At 39.4% G+C, this 18957-nt stretch overlaps 2 protein-coding genes across 2 annotated transcripts in view; both read right to left on the bottom strand.

Moving 5' to 3' along the window:
* CLIC2 (chloride intracellular channel 2) overlaps positions 1 to 12996 on the bottom strand; it is a 28354-nt gene extending 15358 nt beyond the window's left edge. Inside the window, exon 1 of the mRNA XM_035010501.1 lies at positions 12598 to 12996. Coding sequence (XP_034866392.1) covers positions 12598 to 12630 — 33 coding nt within the window. The 5' untranslated portion in view covers positions 12631 to 12996. The remainder of the gene's footprint in view (positions 1 to 12597) is intronic.
* LOC118014298 (heterogeneous nuclear ribonucleoprotein A3-like) lies at positions 7012 to 8952 on the bottom strand. The gene has a single exon (XM_035010490.1). It carries the CDS (start codon positions 8792 to 8794, stop codon positions 7724 to 7726), a length of 1071 nt encoding a protein of 356 aa, XP_034866381.1. The 5' UTR covers positions 8795 to 8952; the 3' UTR covers positions 7012 to 7723.
* Positions 12997 to 18957: the final 5961 nt, after the last annotated feature.

Genomic DNA, 18957 nt, shown 5'->3' with positions numbered 1-18957 from the left:
GCAACAATCAGGCAAGAAAAAGAAATAAAAAGCATCCAAATTGATAAAGAAGTAAAACTGTTACTATTTGCAGATAACATAATACTCTATGTGGAAAACTCTGAGGACTCCACCAAAAAACTGTTAGAACTAATAAATGAATTCAGCAAAGATGCAGGATACAAAATTAATATACAGAAATTTCTATACATCAATAATGTAGTAGCAGAAAGAGAAATTAAGAAAACAATCCCATTTCCAATTGCATAAAAATTAACATAGTTTGGGATGCTTGGGTGGCTCAGTCAGTTGAGTGTCCAACTTTTTTTTTTTAAGATTTTATTTATTTTGACACAGAGAGAGAGAGTAGGAGCGGCAGGCAGAGGGAGAGGAGAAGCAGGCTTCCTGCCAAGCAGGGAGCCTGATGTGGGTCTCGATCCCAGGACCCTGGGATCATGACTTGAGCCAAAGGCAGATGCTCAACTGTCTGAGCCACCCAGGTGCCCCGAGTGTCCAACTTTTGATCTCAGCTCAGGTTTTGATCTCAGGGTCATGAGTTCAAGCCCCATGTTGGGCTCCATGCTGGGTGTGGCGCCTACTTAAAAAAAAAATACCTGGGAATAAACTTAACCAAGGAGGTGAATGACCTGTACTCTGAAAACTCTAAAACACTGATGAAAGAAGTTGATGATGACACAAACAAATGGAGAGATATTCTATGCTCATGGATTGGAAGAATTAATACTGTTAAAATTTGTTAAAATGTCCATAGTATGCAAAGCAATATACAGATTCAATGCAATCTCTATCAAATGCTAATGGCATTTTTCACAGAACTGGAACAAATAACTGTAAAGTTTGTATGGAATCACAGAAGACCCTGAATAGCCAAAGCAATCTTGAGAAAGAACAGAGCCACAGGTATCATGCTCCGATTTCAAACTATACTACAAGACTATACTAATCAAAACAGTATGGTCCTGGCACAAGAATAGACACATAGATCAATGGAACAAGATAGCCCAGAAATAAACCCATGCTTATATGGTCAGTTAATCTATGACAAAGGAGACAAGAATATCCAATGAGGAAAAAGCAGTCTTTTCAATAAATGGTGCTGGGAAAACTGGACAGCTAAAAAATGCAAAGAAATGAAACCGGACCACTTCTTTTTTACACCATACACAAAAATAAACTCAAAATGGATTAAAGGCCTAAATGTAGGACCTAAAACCATAAAATTCCTAAAGGAAAACATAGGCAGTAATCTCTTGGACATCAGCTCTAGCAACATATTTATGGTTATGTCTCCTGAGGCAAGAGAAACAAGCAAAAATAAGCTATTGGGACTACACCAAAATGAAAAAAGCTTTTGCACAGCAAAAGAAACCTTTAACTTAACAAAAAGGCAACCTCCTGAATGAGAAAAGATATTTGCAAATAATATATCTCATTGGGGGGGTAATATCCAAAATATGTTAAGAACTTATACAACTGAGGTGCCTGAGTGGCTCAGTTGGTTAAGCATCTGCCTTCGGCTCAGGTCATGATCCCGGAGTCTGGGGATTGAGTTCCATGTCGGGCTCCCTGCTCAGTGGGGAGCCTGCTTCTCCCTCTGCCCCTCACCCTGCTCATGCCCGCTCTCCTGCTCCTTCTCCTCACTCACTCTCTCTCAAAAAAATCTAAAAAAAAGAACTTATACAACTGAACACCAAAAAATCCTGAATAATCTGATTAAAAATGAAGACTTGAATAGACATTTCTCCAAAGAAGATATCCAGATGGCCAAAATATACATGAAAAGATGCTCAACATTGCTCATCATCAGGGAAATGCAAATCAAACCCACAATGATATATCCTTTCACACAAGTCAGAATGGCTAGTATCAAAAAGATAAGAAATAACAAGTGTTGGAGAAAAAGGCACCCTCATGCATCTTCAGTGGGAATGTAAATTAGTCCAAGCACTGTGGAAAACAGCATAGAGGGTCCTCAAAATATTAGAAATAGAAATACCATATGATCTAGTAATTCCACTACTGGGTATTTACCCAAAGAAAATGAAAACACTAATTTGAAAAGACATATGCACCCCTACGTTTACTGAAGCACTATTTACAATAACCAAAATATAAAAGGAACCCAAGTGTCTATCAATAGATGAATGGAATATTACTCAGGCATAAAAAAGGAATGAGAGCTTGTCATTTGTGATAACATAGATGGACCTAGAAGGTATTATGGTAAGTGAAATAAGTCAGACAAAGAAAGACAAATACCATATGGTTTCACTTATATGTGGAATCTAAAACACAAAACAGGAAGCAAGCAAAACAAACAATAACCCCAAACAAAGCCAATCTCTAAATACAGAGAACAAACTACTGGTTGCCAGAGGGGAGATGGGTGGGGGTGGGCAAAATAGACAAAGAGAATTAAGAGGTACAAACTTCCCAGTTATAAAATAAGTAAGTCATGGAGATGAAAAGTCCAGCATAGGGAATATACTCAGTAATATTGTAATAATGTTGTTTGGTGACAGAAAACAACACATTTTTCTCCTTTGAACTTTTTTTAAAATTTTATTTTTTTTAAAGTTTTTATTTATTTATTTGACAGAGAGAGACACAGTGAGAGAGAACACAAGCAGGGGGAGTGGGAGAGAGAGAAGCCCGCCTCCCACCGAGCAGGGAGCCCGATGTGGGGCTTGATCCCAGGATCCTGGGATCATGACCTGAGCTGAAGGCGGACACTTAATGACTGAGTCACCCAGGTGCCCCCCTGCTTTGAACTTTTATGTGTACTTGAGTTTATCTGTGGCCCCTCTACTCTTCACTCATCCATTCACTCTCCCAATAAATACTTACTGAACAAATAATGTATTTAGAATAGACCAGATATTACATGTACATATATAATATATACTATATATAACAGATATTTAAAAAAAATAGTCTCCCAGTTAACTTCCTTTTAAACTGAGATAAATTCTTTGAAGGATGGATGTATGTGCATGTTATGAGAGCATGTAACAGAGAAACACAATCTATATGAGGTCTGTTAGGGAAGGCCTTTCTGAGGAAGTGGCAATTGAACTCAATTCAAAGAATAAGAATTAACTAGGTGAATAGGCACAAAGAAGGCATTCTAAACAGCAAATAGCATATCCAAAAGCTTGAAACATGCTTCAGCATGGCATTATAAGGAACTGAAAGAGGGTCAATATGAGGGAGTGAGGGAGAGAAAAGAAAAATTCAATAAATTGAGCTACATGAAAGCTAAAATCTGCTTTTCATAAGAACTGTTAAGAAAATGAAAAATGTTTGTATCCAAAATATAAAAATATATGAATAAAGAACTCTTACAACTCAATGACAAACTATCCAACTTAAAAATGGGCAAGAGATTTAAACACTGTATGAAAGAGATACAGATGGTAAATAAAGACATGAAAAGATGCTCAACATCACTAGTCAACAGGGAAATGAAAATTAAAAGCATAAGATACCACTACGAACACATTGGAATAGCTGAAATTTAAGAGACTGACCATACCAAGTATCGCCAGGAATGTGGAGCAACTGGAACTGATACACTATGGTACATCAGAGTGTAAAATGGTACAAGTGGTTTATAAAGAGTTTGTCAAAGTTAAAAATGTACCTACCATATGACCCATTAATTCTAATCCTAGGTATTTACCCAAGCAAGAGAAGTGAAAGCATATGGCCATAGAAAGACTTGTACATGAACATTTATAGCAACTTTATTCATGTAGCCAAAAAACTAGAAACAACCCAAATATCCTTCAGTGGGTAGATGGATAAACAAATATGCTACATCTATACAATGGACTACTTCAGGAATAAAAAGGAATGAGATATTGATGCACATAACAATATGGAAAATCTCAAAATAATTACGCTGAGTGGAAGAAGCCAGACAAAAGTACATACTGCATGATTCAATCTCTAGAAAATCCTAGAAAATACAAACCAATCTATCCTGACAGAAGGTAGATAAGTGATTTTCTGGCAGGGGGTAGTGGGGTACAGTGGGGAAGATTGACTGCAAAGAGACACAAAGGAACTTTCTTAGATAATAGAAATATTCTATATTTTGATTTGGGGTAGTGGTTGCATGTACATATATATTTGTCAAAAGTCATTGGATTGTGCACTTAAAATAGGTGCATCTTATTTTATGTAAATTATACATCAATAAAATGCATTAAAATACAAAAGTTCAAAAAGTAGAATAATCCCCCCTATAATATCATGCAGGCATTGCAGAAGTTTCAGTGACAAGGTTAGGATATGACTATGGAAGGAGAAGAACAAGATCAGTGAAAGAGAAGAAGTCAAGGATCTGAGAGGCCAGAGTACTGGAAGGGTCATCTGTGTAGATATTAAAATCACCAAGAATTGTGATAGGAATAGTGTTGGAGAGAGTGACAATGATTCAGAAGCTAAAAATCCTCAAGGACTAGGAGAGAGTGACCCAGTGTTTGGAAGACTACTATAACAAGGAAGGGTAGTGGGTGAATTAGTCTGATTTTATGAGACTCAAGATATTTCTAGAGACTCAAGATATTTCTAGAGACTCTAGATATTTCTTTGTATGGGGGAAGTAGAATGGTCTGGACACAAGAATGAGGAGCAAGGATACCTAAAGGATACATACCTTGTTTCCAGGCTCAATGGTGAGAAGAATGAGGAAGAAAAGGTAGCCACTTCTTGAGAGGGCTATGGTTGATGCAGTGTCTTGTGGGAAATCCAGGCTTTAGACACTTCAATCTCAACATGCCCCAAACTGGATTCCTTCATTTTTCTTTACTCCACTCACCAACCTACTCTTTCTGTAGGGCTCCTAATCCTGTGAATGACACTACTATCTGCTATGGACTGAATTGTATTCTCCCAGAATCATATTTTGAAACCCTTCAATGTGATAGTATTTGGAGGCAAGGCCTTTGGGAAGTAATTAGGTTTATATGAGGTCATGAGGATGGGGACCTAATGATGGGATTAAGGCCCTTAAAAGAAGAGACCAGGAAGCTTTCTCTCTCCTCTCCTCCTCTTCTCTCTGCCCACCATGCAAGGACACTGAGAAAGCAATGATCTATAAGCTAGGAAGAGAGGTCTTACCAGAACCTGACCATGCTGGCACCTTGATCTTGAACATCCAACCTGTAGAACTTTGAGAAGATAAATATCTGTTGTTTAAGCCACCAAGTCTCTGGTATTTTGTTATGGCAGCCTGAGCAGACAAGACACTATCTAATGAGTTGCCCAAATTAGAAACTTGAGGATAATCCTTCTGCTTTGCTCCCAAATTGAATTCAACACTAATTCTTGTCAGTTTTACTTATAAATATCTCCAAATAAGTTTCGTTCTTTCATTTGCCATGGCTTTTACATCATTCATTCATTCAATATTTATTTGATGCTTACTATCTGTCCAAAACTGTTAGTTGCTAGCTACCCAAGTGCAAGCCATCAGCATATCTCATCTGTTGGATGGATTTATTTGTTTGTTTATTTATTTATTTATGCTTTTGCCTCAGTCTGTAGAAGAAAGTAAAGGGTACTTTTCACCTTACAGCTGCTCTGATCTGTCATTTCTAACAATATTAAAGTCCCAGAAGCCCTGGGCATAATCCTAATTTTGGGGGCAAATTTTCCTTTCCCTGGCAATGGGCACAACAGAGGAAATGATGGTTACTGTTGTTCTTTTGTGATGTCAGGGAGTGAAAAGCTGTGGGAAGAGGCACCCAACCTTGGCAGTTGTGTTTCTTTTGTAACGGAAGTCAAACTAACGATCCAATCAGAACTGGGGCTAGTAAGTAGAAACATGATTATGGGTGGGAGACAGGAAGAAGAATGGAGTCTGATTATAGATACAGCAGGAAGGGTGGATCGCCTTTGGCAAAAGGAAAGGCAAAACACTGAGATGTGGGGGAAATGCAGTCAAGTTTTACAGGAAAACTGAGGTTTTTTTTCCCTGTTTATAATATACTGATTTAAAGTGCCATCACAGAAAATTTTAGGATGTAAATTCTCTAGCCTGACTGAAGAATTACCACCTCTTAAGTATATATAGCTGGCAAGGACAGGATGTGGTCATTCACAAAAACAACTTTTTCTCTTTATGTTTGTGATCTAAGTTTCTAAATATGAAAAATAATAATAGTCACAATATCTGACATTTATTGAGTGTTTACTATGTTAACAACTATAGTGTTTTATGTAGTTGTTTTATTTAATCCTCACAGTGAAGATGATCCCATGAGGTAGGTTCTGTTAACCCTCTTGTTTCACAGGTGAGGAAATTGAGGCTCAGAGAAGCTGACTTGTTCAAGTACACTCAGCTAGACAAGAGCTAATGATCTATTTACTCTTCTCATGTAGCAGGTCCAGGACTGTCTACTCCAAAACCCAAACTCTTAAACACTGTTTTCTCCCATCTAATAGTTTTGTTGAATTTTAAAAAATTAATCAGTTTTTATGATAGTCTTTATGATAGTTCTAAGAGAGTTTGAAAAAGGTCTGAAAATTCAGAGAAAGGTATAATCTCTTTTTTCTTTTCCACATAGATAAAATGTTTTTGCTGTTGTTGTTGTTCTTATGGTTAGGGTATTGCCTTGTATTTTGCCATTCAGAAACCCCTCCAGAGAATAAAATCCCAGACTTCTGCTGGAGTTAGGGTTAAGGTTAGGGGTTAGGAATTAGGGGTTAGGTTAGGGCTTGGGTATGTCCCTGGTATTTTGCCATTCAGAGACCTCTTCAGAAGGTTAGGGTTAGTTTTAGGGTTAGGGATTACAGTTAGGTGTTATGGGTTATGGATTAAGGTTAGGGTATGTGCCAGGTATCCTGCCATTCAGAGACCTTTCCTAAGAATAAAACCCCATACTTCTGCTGGGATGAGAATAAACATGGCAACCATCTATCAAGCTGAAGCAAGGAGGGTATTTGAGACTCTAAATACTCTTTTTTTTTTTTTTGAATTTTGAGATTTTTTTCATTTGAAGGTAAATCTTAATGCTATTAAATTCACAAATATGCTAATTTAAATACCCAATTCTATTTATCTAAAACACACATTGCAAACATACAAATATCTATTCTCTCCACATGTCAGAGCCCATTCATTTCATGGTTTGGAAATGCGGAGAATAGATTCCCCTTAAACTGCAAGTCAGCAGGTGTTTCTTTACAGTTAACTTTAGCAAAATTCATACAAAATAGTAATTAACAATGATCTTCTTTACTTGTTAACTCACAAGGAAACACCTTCAAAACTGCATTTTGTTAAAGTTTCTGTACTAAAATGTAGAAAAATTGAACTACACAAATATTGAAAAGTTAAAAATTCCTTAATTTTTTATTTCTGGTACCACTACCACAATTTACAGGGCAATATACCTGAAGTAATGAAAAGAAAAAGAAAAAGACAAAGCTACAACAGATAAAAGACCTCAGGAATGTACATCTAATTGACACTACATTGCATTAATCAATAGCTGCACTTTTTGCAAACTGTGGCTATGATGGTCCTGAACAAGACGGGTTTCCTGTTTAAGCTGCAGTAAATTTTCTGACTATGGATCATCGTTCCTTCTGTGGCAGATTTTTACAGTTCCTCTAATGCATTTGGGACAACTGTCTCAAAGTAACCTGCAGCTTTCCTGACAACTCCTCGCTCTCTCTCCTGCTAAGAACTGTAGCCCTTTCCTTTTTTTTTTTAGAACCTTCTGCTACCATATCCACCACTTCCACCACCAGATCCATAGCCACCACCATAGGGACTGCCTGAGCTCCTTCCACCAAAACTGCCCCCCTTCATGGGTCCATAATTTGATTGCTGTTGTCCACTATAATTTCCAAAATCATTATAGTTCCCACCACCACCATAGTTACCACCCCCAAAATTTCCTCCTTCATTGTAACCATCATATCCTCCACCACCACCTCCATATCCGCCTCCTTGGTTTCCATATCCTGGTCCAGCACCACCATAACCTCCTCTACTACTATAACCAGGACCACCACCAGAGTTGCCACCATCACCTCCAAATCCATTATATCCACCATCACCTCCTCCATAACTACCTCTGCTGCCACCACTTCCACCACCATAGCCTCCTCTTCCACTGAAGTTTCCACCATGGCCAAAGTTACCACCACCTCCAAAGTTTCCTCCGCGACCCATGAAGTTGCCAGATCCACCTCCACGACCTCTTTGTGATCCAGCGGACTGCATTTCTTGTTTAGAAAGGGTCTTTTTCACTTCACAATTATGCCCATTAATAGTGTGGTATTTCTGAACAACAAGTTTATCAAATGTATCATGATCATCAAAAGTTACAAAAGCAAATTGTCTCTTTTTTCCACTCTGCCTGTCTTCCATAACTTCTATGGCTTCAATCTTGCCATACTTTTCAAAGTAGTCTCTCAAATTACATTCTTCTGTATCTTCTTTAATACCACCAACAAAAATTTTCTTCACCGTTAGATGGGCACCAGGCTTTACAGAATCCTCTCTACAAACAGCTCTCTTTGGTTCCACTACACACCCATCAACCTTGTGTGGTTGGGCACACATTGCTGCATCCACCTCTTCAACACAAGAGTAAGTTACAAAACCAAAACCCCTGGAACGTTTTGTTTGGGGGTCTCTCATCACTACACAATCTGTAAGTGTACCCCATTTTTCAAAATGTTCTCTTAAACTATCATCTGTAGTTTCAAAGCTCAAACCACCAATAAACAGTTTTCTCAACTGCTCTGGTTCCTTTGCATCATGGCCCTCCATTTTGAGACCAGACTCGCCTCTTCCAACTCGAATTCAATTGGGACTCTAAATACTCTTTAAATAGATATTTAATTGATTTTTCTGTTTTTATCTCTACTTTCACACCCATTTTCAGAAATACTACCAGTTCTTCTTTTTTTTAGAGAGACAGAGAAAGAGAGAATGAGGGAGGAAGGGAGGGGAGAGGGACAGAGAGAATCTTAAGCAGGCTTCATGCCCAGTGTGGAGCCCAACACAGGGCTCAATCTCACAACCCTGAGACCATGACCTGAGCCAAAATCAAGAGTCAGATGCTTAACCAACTGAGCCACCTAAGTGCCCCAATACTACCAATTCTTAAATGTTTGGGGTCATCTCTAGGAAAACTAGGCTGCTTCTCAACTTTTCTTATCATGTGTTCAGTAAGCCAGATCAAGGGTTAGGGTTAGGGTTAGGGTATGTGCCTGGTATTTCGTTGTTCAGAGACATCTCCAGAGTGTTAGGGTTACATTTAGGGTCAATTTTAGGGATTAGGTTTAGGGATTAGTGGTTAAGGGTTAAGGTTGGGGTTAAGGTATGTGCCTGGTATTTTCCAGGTCAGAGACATCACCAGAGGACAAAATCCGACTTTTGCTGGGGTAAGTATAAGGGTTGGGGTTAGAGTTAGGTTTAGGGTTTGTTTTAAGTTAGGTTAGGGTATGTGACTGGTATTTTCAGTTCAGAGACGTCTTCAGAGGGCTAGGGTGTGCTGTTAAGGGTTAGGGTTAGGGTTAGCTTTAGGGTTTTGGTGAGGGTTAGCATTGGGTCAGGGTTAGTGTTAGGTTTAGGGTTAAAGTTGGGGGTAGGGTTTAGGGTTTAGCAGTCAGGGTTTAGGGTATGTGCCTGATATTTTGCAGCTCAAAGATTTCTCCTGAGAATAAACTCCATGCTCTCTGGGATGAGAATAAACATGGCAACCATCTACCTAGTTGAGGCAAGCAAGGTATTTGCGACTCTAAATACTCTTTAATTAGATATTCAGTTGATTTTTCTGTTTTTATCTCTACCTTCACACCCATTTTCAGTAATACTACCAATTCTTGAATGTTTGGGGTGTTCTCCAGGATAATTAGGCTGTTTCTCAGTTTTTCATAGCATGTGTTCAATAAGTCGCTTTCTCAGACCACAGTTTAGGGTTAGTGTATGTGGCTGGTATTTTCGAGTTCAGAGACCTCTCCAGAGGGTTAGGGTTAGTGGTTATGGGTTTGGGGCTAGGGGTTAGGGTTTAGGGTATGAGATAAAACGGCTTTGACACATTCAGAATTTTGGCCCAAATGTTAAGTTCTATAACTTTATGTAAAAATCTTTATTTTAAAGTGTTGGGTAGAGAACACAGAACCTATTTAATGAGCAACAAACCAGTAAGATAAAGTCTGCATTTAGAGAAAATAAAAGGTATGTTAGAAAATCCTTTGTTCTTCGTTCATGGTTAAAAATCTTGCCCAAGTCATTCAGAGCTGAAAGGCAATGTTTTCACTGATTACATTAAAACACCTAGGTGGTATGATATAAATTCTTTTGTTTCGGTGTGATATAAATTCTTAATTGTGACAGGAAAGTGCTTAATCTCTTTTAGGTATCCTATTGGTGATATGGGGAAGAAGTTGTGGTAGGGTTTTTAAGCCACAGCCAGAGGTAGCTGGGGAAATCACAAACTCCTTTAATCTTTAGAAAGAAACTGCACGATCTATAATGAGACACCATTGATAAAGAGCAGTGCTTTTTAAACTTACTCATTAATATTTTTCACGCCTCTTAAACCTTATGCCCCATGTCCATATTTTCTATGAAACTTCTAGAGATCTATGGAACACATCTTAAAGCAAAGCAAAACAAATACCTGGACCAGATGATACTCAAGGTTCTTTCAGAAAATCTATAATTTGTATCAATGTCATTAGATAAGCTTACATCTAAAGGATTCCATCTGATGAAATTCTCGAAAAATTTACTAAAATGTTTGCCAAATTGAAAACAGTTGAATAAGATTAGATATAACTATTTTAAAGAATTGGAATCCTAACCTTGCCATTCACTAACCATGTGACCCTGGACAAAGTTACTTAGATACTCTTTGCTTTACTTTCTGTATCCATAATATAGGGTTAATAATAAACCACTTAACACAATGCCTGCCATATAGTAAGTATTCAATAAATGATTAGTTATTTTAACCTGAAAGTTATTATTTAATTCAACATTTGTTCCTCCAATGTGTGATTCACTAACTTTTCCTGTCCAGATTACTACCCAAATATGGGAATTCTATGAAGATGAACACATAGATAAATGCCAACAACTAGTTAGGGGAGTTTGATTGGGTTGAATGAGTAGTTTAGACTGAAGGAACACTTTAGTTGCCCTATGAAGAGACATTACATCTGGTTTGAAATTGGTAGATGTAAAAATCCAGTTAGGAAGTTAAGGCTTATTAATATTGTGTCTGAGCAGTCACATGTTTTGCTAAAATCCAGAGATAAGAGAAGTAGCCTCTTATGCCCCATAGTCCAACACTTACTTGGATTATTTTGGTATGCAGGAATTCAAGGATCACTCTCTTATAATTTTGAAAGGGCAGGTTGATTATGTCCTTTGTGTATATATTTGACCAGTTTTTAAATATTTTTAAATGAGTGTAAAAGTATTACTTTGGCTAACAGATATTTAAGCTAACATTTTGTAAACATACTTTATTTTATATCTTTGTAAGTCATCAATAGACATATAGTTTTAGAGGCAAGTTCCTTAAACTTTATTGCCTTCGTTTACTTACCTAGAGATGAGGACAACAATATTACTATAATGACAAGTACTACTACCATTACTCCTACTCATGATACTACTTCTACTCGTACTGTTAATGTAAGTTGTTAGGACTAAATGAGGTAATATATGTAAATATGTGTAATATATGTGAAGTGTTTAGAAAAGGGCCAAACATGATATGAGAGTTTGTTATGATTATTATCATCCTGGATACTTCCAATAGTCAAGGAAAATATAGAAGAAAAAAATAGTATAGGAAACTTTAATTTCTACTTGGAATAACCTATACAAAATTATTATTTTTCTTGATGAGTTAATTTAGAAACACATGTTCCTTTCTCCTGCCTTAGGGGTTTTCCAAAGGGCTTTTCTGAAAAGTTAAGGCATTACAAAAAAACCCCAAGGCAGACCATAAAGAGGAAACACACCATTCTAAAATGCCTCCTCCTCACGCAGACTCCTCACACAGACTCCTGGCTGTTTTCTCCCATAGTGTCCATGTGACTCCACTGTGAGTTTCATCTATTGCGGGAGAATTTTAGAAAGCTTTATCTGGGCTATGTGTGGGATTGGGGCTCTCAGCCCATTCTTGGCCTTCTCTTCTCCCCATTTAGGTCTTCCAAAACCTATCTCATAAAACAACAGATTGCAAAAGCTAGAAAGCCCTTAAGGATCATTTTGTCAGGCTCCTTCATTATACAGATGAAGAAACAAAGGTCCAGAGGGAAGGAGAGATTTGTTCAAAGTTACACAGAAAGCCGCCAAGAATATAATTTAGATGTTCCGACTACCAACCAGTCTAGTGCTCTTTCCACAATATCTCTTTGCCTTTTTCAAATAACATGTTTTCCTATTGTCGTCTAAGAACAGCCAGGCATACATCGAGTACTCAGAGGAGGAATATAATTACAAAATTATTTCTAATCTCTAGCCCAAATACTGACTTCTTTTTAGAATCTAAGGCACAGTGTCAAGAAATAATACATTCCATATGCCTTTATTATAGCTAGAAAACTTACCTTCACGAAAAGCTCAATTTCAGGATCTGCCATCTTTTTGTTTTTACTACCAGTAGTCAGCCCCCTGCCTCTTCAGAGTTCACAGGACTCGTGGACTATTTTCTTCCAGTTTTATCCAAAGGCTCAGATAAAGTTGGTGCTTTAAGAGGAGAGTCCAGCTTGTAGTAGACTGAGTCAGAGCTGGCGCCAGTCTCTCTTCTCAAGAGGTGGGGTACAGAGAATTCTAGATGCTTGAGAGCAGCTCTTGAATTCGTTTTCCTTCTTCCTCTTGACTTAACATTTGAATCAAGGAGGAGCTGAAGGGGTGTGTGTAAACTGGCTGGCTATGAAGGTGGGGGTGTTTCCAGAAAGACTTCAATGCCATGAGTCAGCATAGGAAAAACACATACACACAAAAACACACATGCAGTGCTGGCTTCTATATATCAAGCCGACCAGATGTTCTCTAGAGCCTCCCTTTGAGTCCTGGGCTTCATGCCCAGAAAATGGCCTCTTATTGCTGTTCCTGTAAACTGACAGCAGCAAAAAGCTTTTCCAGGAAAAGGGCCAGAAATGACTTGGGTTGTATCATTGAAAAGGATGTTTATCTAATGATATTGTGTAAAAGAGGGTTAAAAAAAGTGTACTTCATCAAATGTCTCCACCCCCAATTCAGATTTCCCTTCCGAATTATATCTTTCACTTCTCTTCTATAACCAGGGAATCTTCACTGGGTTCGTTGAGTCCAGGGGGCATCCTTTGCATGCCCCATGTCATTCTTATTTCTGGGAAATCTGCACTGGGACAGATCACTTCCTGGTTTTGGTATCTGTAGCAGAAACCACAAGCAGTTCTGTATCTCTGCTTGTCAGCCTTGGGAGAAGCAATAAAATAGCCAGACTAACACTTGGTGTCTGTAGTGTTTCTGGCAGTTGTATTTTTTGCCTGCCAGGATGAGGGTGGGGGGAGGGCTGGATTAATAAACCTCTTTGGTATGAAGAGTCTCTTTGTGATTGAAGCCAAAGTGAACATAGACCCACCAGTTGGGTGCCCACTGTGACCCTGTTTCTACAACAGCAAACGTCCTCTGTGCTCACGTGGGCTGTACAATCTGCCACTGCCCTCATGCAAAGAATTTACAGAATAAGAGGCTCTTGGCAAAACCGGGTCTGTGCACACCTGCAGGTTCTAGGCAAGGACTGCCTGATAGGAGGGTGGATGTTCTTCTGGACATGGGACCTGGTGATTTTCCAGACGGTTGATAGAGTGAGAGGGAAATTGTGATAGACTTCTGCTGAGCCGACCTTGAGGGTGAGTTTAGGACTGGCTGTTTGGCAGGCACCGGTGAATGCTTTGTTTGGCTGTATTTCTACTCTATTCATTTATCCTTTCACTCCAAAGACAATCAATGAACGCTTACTCTGTGCCAGCATGCTGATCCACTCACTGAGATTAGCAGCAAAGGAAGACAGTAAGTTTGGGAGGAGAACAGGAATTCCACTTTAGGCATGCTAAGTCGGAGCCATCTTCTCTCTTCCTGATTCCCAATATAGAATCAATTCAAAATCTTGCCACTTCTGCTTCCTGAATGTTTTTAAGCCTATCCACTTCTCTTTGCCCCCATTGCTACTCCAAATTTTGAGCCAGCAGCATTGTTTTTTATTCATTTATTTAAAGTTTTTTATTTATCATTGAAGTGTAATTGATATACAATGTTATGTTCGTTTCAAGTGTACAGCATATTGATTCGACAATTCTATACTTCACTCAGTACTCAGCAAGATAAGTGGAGTCACCATCTGTCAACACGCAATGATATTAAAATAGTATTGACTATATTCCCTATGCTGCACTTTTCAGCTCCGTGGCTTACTTATTTGGTCATTTAAAAAACTTTTTTGTTTTAAAAGATCCGAATCATTGCTTGACCCTCAGCCCTCATGGGAAAAACGACACTCCTGTCATCACCACAGCATCAGCAACACCCAGTGAGCTCTCTATGATCCTTGATAGGCTGTGAAAAAGAGGAACTTTCTCTCTCTTTGTTTTCTTCTCTTTTCTCTACTGCCCAGAGTGTCTTTAAAATTTCTTGTATTGAGACAACATGGATGGACCTAGAGGGTATGGTGTCAAGTGAAATAAGTTGGGCAGAGAAAAACAAGGACCATATAATTTCACTTATATGTGGAATCTAAAAAAAAAAAAAAAAAACAACAAACACAAAAACAGACTCTTTTTTAAAGTTTTTATTTAAATTCCAGTAGATAACATCAGTGTAATACTAGATTCTGGTGTACAATATAGTGATTCAACACTTACATAGGACACCCAGCACTCATCACTAGGGCCCTCCTCAATCCCCATCACCCATCCAACCTATCCCCCCCAACCACCTCCCCTCTGTCAAGATCAGTTTGCTCTCTGTAGTTAAGAGTCTGTTTTTTGGGGTGCCTGGGTGTCCCAGTCTGTTAAGTGTTGACTCTTGATTTTAGCATTGGGCTCTAGGCTGGGTGTAGAGCCTGCTTAAAAAAAAAAAAAAGAGTCTGGGGGGCGGAGCAAGATGGCTGAGGAATAGGAGACCTGGATTTCGTCTGGTCCCAGGAATTCAGCTAGATAGGGATCAAACCATTCTGAACACCTACAAACTCAACAGGAGATAGAAGAAAAGAATAACAACAACTCTCTGAACAGAAAAGCGACCACTTTCTGGAAGGTAGGACGTGCGGAGAAGGGAATCCGAGGCGATATTCGGGAGGATAGACGGCGGGGGAGGGGCCTCCGTCGGCCGCTTCTGGCAAGTGATAGAGCCGCGGAGCACAAAATCGGAACTTTTAAAAGTCGGCTCCGCCGAGGGACGTCACTCCAGTGGCTAAGGGGGGGTGGAACCCTCCGGGACAGTGTGGTCTCAGGACCCTCAGGGTCACAGAAAGACCGGGGGTGCCTGAGTGCGGCAGAGCTCCCAGGGATCGGAGCAGGGAAGCCGGCTGCAGAGGCGGAGCCCAGGCGCGGGCTCTCAGCTCGGGGTGGCCATAAACCGTGATCCGCGGCACAGTCGGGCCACCGCTCCTCCAGCAGGGACCCAACAAGCGGCAGATGCGGGGAGACTCACCTTCCTCCCCCGGAGGAGCCGCGCGGGAGGGCACCGCAGGGATCTGCTGGGTTTGGAGACTCCACACGGGGTCGGATGCCGGAGATAGAAACGCGGGGTCACAGGCCGGGCGAGCTCGGGGTGCGGCCGGAGATCAGGGAGACGGGAGTGACTGACGGCCTTTCTCTGGGGGCTCACTGAGGAGCGGGGCCCCGAGTTCTCGGCTCCTCCGGGGCGGAGATTGGGAGGCCACCATTTTCGCTCTCCGCCTCCAAAGCTGTACGGAAAGCTCGCAGGGAACAAAAGCCCCGGAGAGCAAACCCGAGCAGATTCCTTAGCCGGGAGGGGGCAAGGGCGGGGCAATTCCGCCTCCGGCAGAGACATTTGGAAACCACGGCAACAGGCCCCTCCCCAGAAGATCAGCGAGAACAGCCAGCCAAGACCAAGTTTACTGATCAATGAGAATGGTAGAACTCCAACTCTGGGGGAATAATGCACATAGAATTCATGGCTTTTTTTTTACCATGATTCTGTAGTCTTTCAAAGTTAATTTATTTTAACTGTCTTTTTTTTTTTGAATTTTTCTTTTTCCCTTTTTCAACCAACATATTATCAAATCCTTTTTTTAAAAAAATTTTTATTTTTCGTTTTTAGAGTCATATTCTATCCCTTCATAGTAGTTACCTTTATTTTTGGCACATATATATAAGTTGTTCTCTCTTTAAAATTTTGAGATAGTTTCTTCTAACAGATCAAAATATACCCTAAATCTCTAGTGTATGGTTTTGTTCTACTCTCCTGCCTGATCACATTCACTCCCTTTTTTTCCTGTTTTTTAAAAAATCCTTTTCTTTCTTTTTCCAAACAACTTATCAATTCCTTTTATAAAATTTTTTATAATTTTCATCTTTACAGTCATATTCCATCCCTTCATCATATCAACCCTTAGTTTTGTACATTTATAAGTTTTTCTTTCTTTAAAATTTTGGGAGGCACTTTCTTCTAACAGACCAAAATACACCCAAAATCTAGTGTGTGGCACTGATCTATGCACCAGCCTGATCATATTTGATCATATTCTGTTTTTTTTGTTTTGTTTTGTTCTGTTTTTGTTTGTTTTTATCTTTTTCTTTTTTCTTTCTTTCCCTTTCTTTCCCCCTGGCTTCAGGTCTTTTCTGATTGGTTTAGAGTATATTTTCTGGGGACGTTGTTACCCTGTTAGCATTTTGTTCTCTCATTAATCTATTCTCCTCTGGACAAAATGACAAGACAGAAAAAATCACCTCAACAAATAGAACAAGAGGTAGTACTGACTGCCAGGGACCTACTTAATATGGACATTAGTATGATGTTGGATCTAGAGTTCAGAATCATCACTTTAAAGATACTAGCTGGGCTTGAAAAAAGCATGGAAGTTATTAGAGAAACTCTTTCTGGAGAAATAAAAGAACTAAAATCTAACCAAGTCGAAATGAAAAAGGCTATTAATGAGGTGCAATAAAAAATGGGGGCGTTAAGTCAGAATGGCTAAAATTAACAAGTCAGGAAACGACAGATGTTGGTGGGGATGCGGAGAAAGGGGAACCCTCCTACACTGTTGGTGGGAATGCAAGCTGGTGCAGCCACTCTGGAAAACTGTATGGAGGTTCCTCAAAAAGTTGAAAATAGAGCTACCATATGATCCAGCAATTGCACTACTGGGTATTTACCCCAAAGATACAAAAGTAGGGATCCGAAGGGGTACGTGCACCCCGATGTTTATAGCAGCAATGTCCACAATAGCCAAACTGTGGAAAGAGCCAAGATGTCCATCGACAGATGAATGGATAAAGAAGATGTGGTATATATATACAATGGAATATTATGTAGCCATCAAAAGGAATGAGATCTTGCCATTTGCAACGACGTGGATGGAACTGGAGGGTATTATGTTGAGTGAAATAAGTCAAACAGAGAAAGACATGTATCATATGATCTCACTGATATGAGGAATTCTTAATCGCAGGAAACAAACTGAGGGTTGCTGGAGTGGGGGGTGGGGTGGGAGGGATGGGTTGGCCTGGTGGTGGGTATTGAGGAGGGCACATTCTGCATGGAGCACTGGGTGTTATGCACAAACAATGAATCATGGAACACTTCATCTAAAACTAATGATGTAATGTATGAGGATTAACACAAGAATAAAAAATAAATAAATTAAAAAAAAATGGGGGCGTTAACTGCTAGGATAAATGAGGCAGAAGAGAGAATCAGTGATATAGAAGACCAAATGATGGAAAATAAAGAAGCTGAGAAAAAGAGAGATAAACAACTACAGGATCACAAGGGCAGAATTCGAGAGATAAGTGATACCATAAGATGAAACAATATTAGAATAATTGGGATCCCAGAAGAAGAAGAAAGAGAGAGAGGGGCAGAAGGTATATTGGAGCAAATTATAGCAGAGAACTTCCCTAATTTGGGGAAGGAAACAGGCATCAAAATCCAGGAAGCACAGACAACCCCTCTCAAAATCAATAAAAATAGGTCAACACCCCGACATCTAATAGTAAAACTTTCGAGTCTCAGAGACAAAGAGAAAATCCTGAAAGTGGCTCAGGAGAAGAGATATGTAACCTACAATTGTAGAAACATTAGATTGGCAACAGACCTATCCACAGAGACCTGGCAGGCCAGAAAGGACTGGCATGATATATTCAGAGCACTAAATGAGAAAAATGTGCAGCCAAGAATACTATATCCAGCTACGCTGTCATTGAAAATAGAAGGAGAGATAAAAATCTTCCAGGACAAAGGAAAACTAAAGGAATTCGCAAACACGAAACCAGCCCTACAAGAAATATTAAAAGGGGTCCTCTAAGCAAAGAGAGAGCCTAAAAGTAACATAGACCAGAAAGGAACAGAGACAATATACAGTAACAGTCACCTTACAGGCAATACAATGGCACTGAATTCATATCTTTCAATAGTTACCCTGAATGTAAATGGGCTCAATGCCCCAATCAAAAGACACAGGCTATCAGATTGGATAAAAAAACAAGACCCATTGATATGCTGTCTGCAAGGGACTCATTTTAGACCCAAAGACACCCCCAGATTGAAAGTGAGGGGGTGGAGGACCATTTACCATGCTAATGAACACCAAAAGAAAGCTGGGGTGGCAATCCTTATATCAGACAAATTAGATTTTAAACCAAAGACTATAATAAGAGATGAGGAAGGACACTACATCATACTTAAAGGGTCTATCCAACAAGAAGATCTAACAATTGTAAATATCTATGCCCCTAACA

Source organism: Mirounga leonina, unplaced genomic scaffold, assembly GCF_011800145.1.
Source record: "Mirounga leonina isolate KUSES-001 unplaced genomic scaffold, KU_Mleo_1.0 Mir_101799, whole genome shotgun sequence".
Lineage (NCBI taxonomy): Eukaryota > Metazoa > Chordata > Mammalia > Carnivora > Phocidae > Mirounga > Mirounga leonina.
This window is presented reverse-complemented; position numbering and strand designations above follow the sequence as displayed.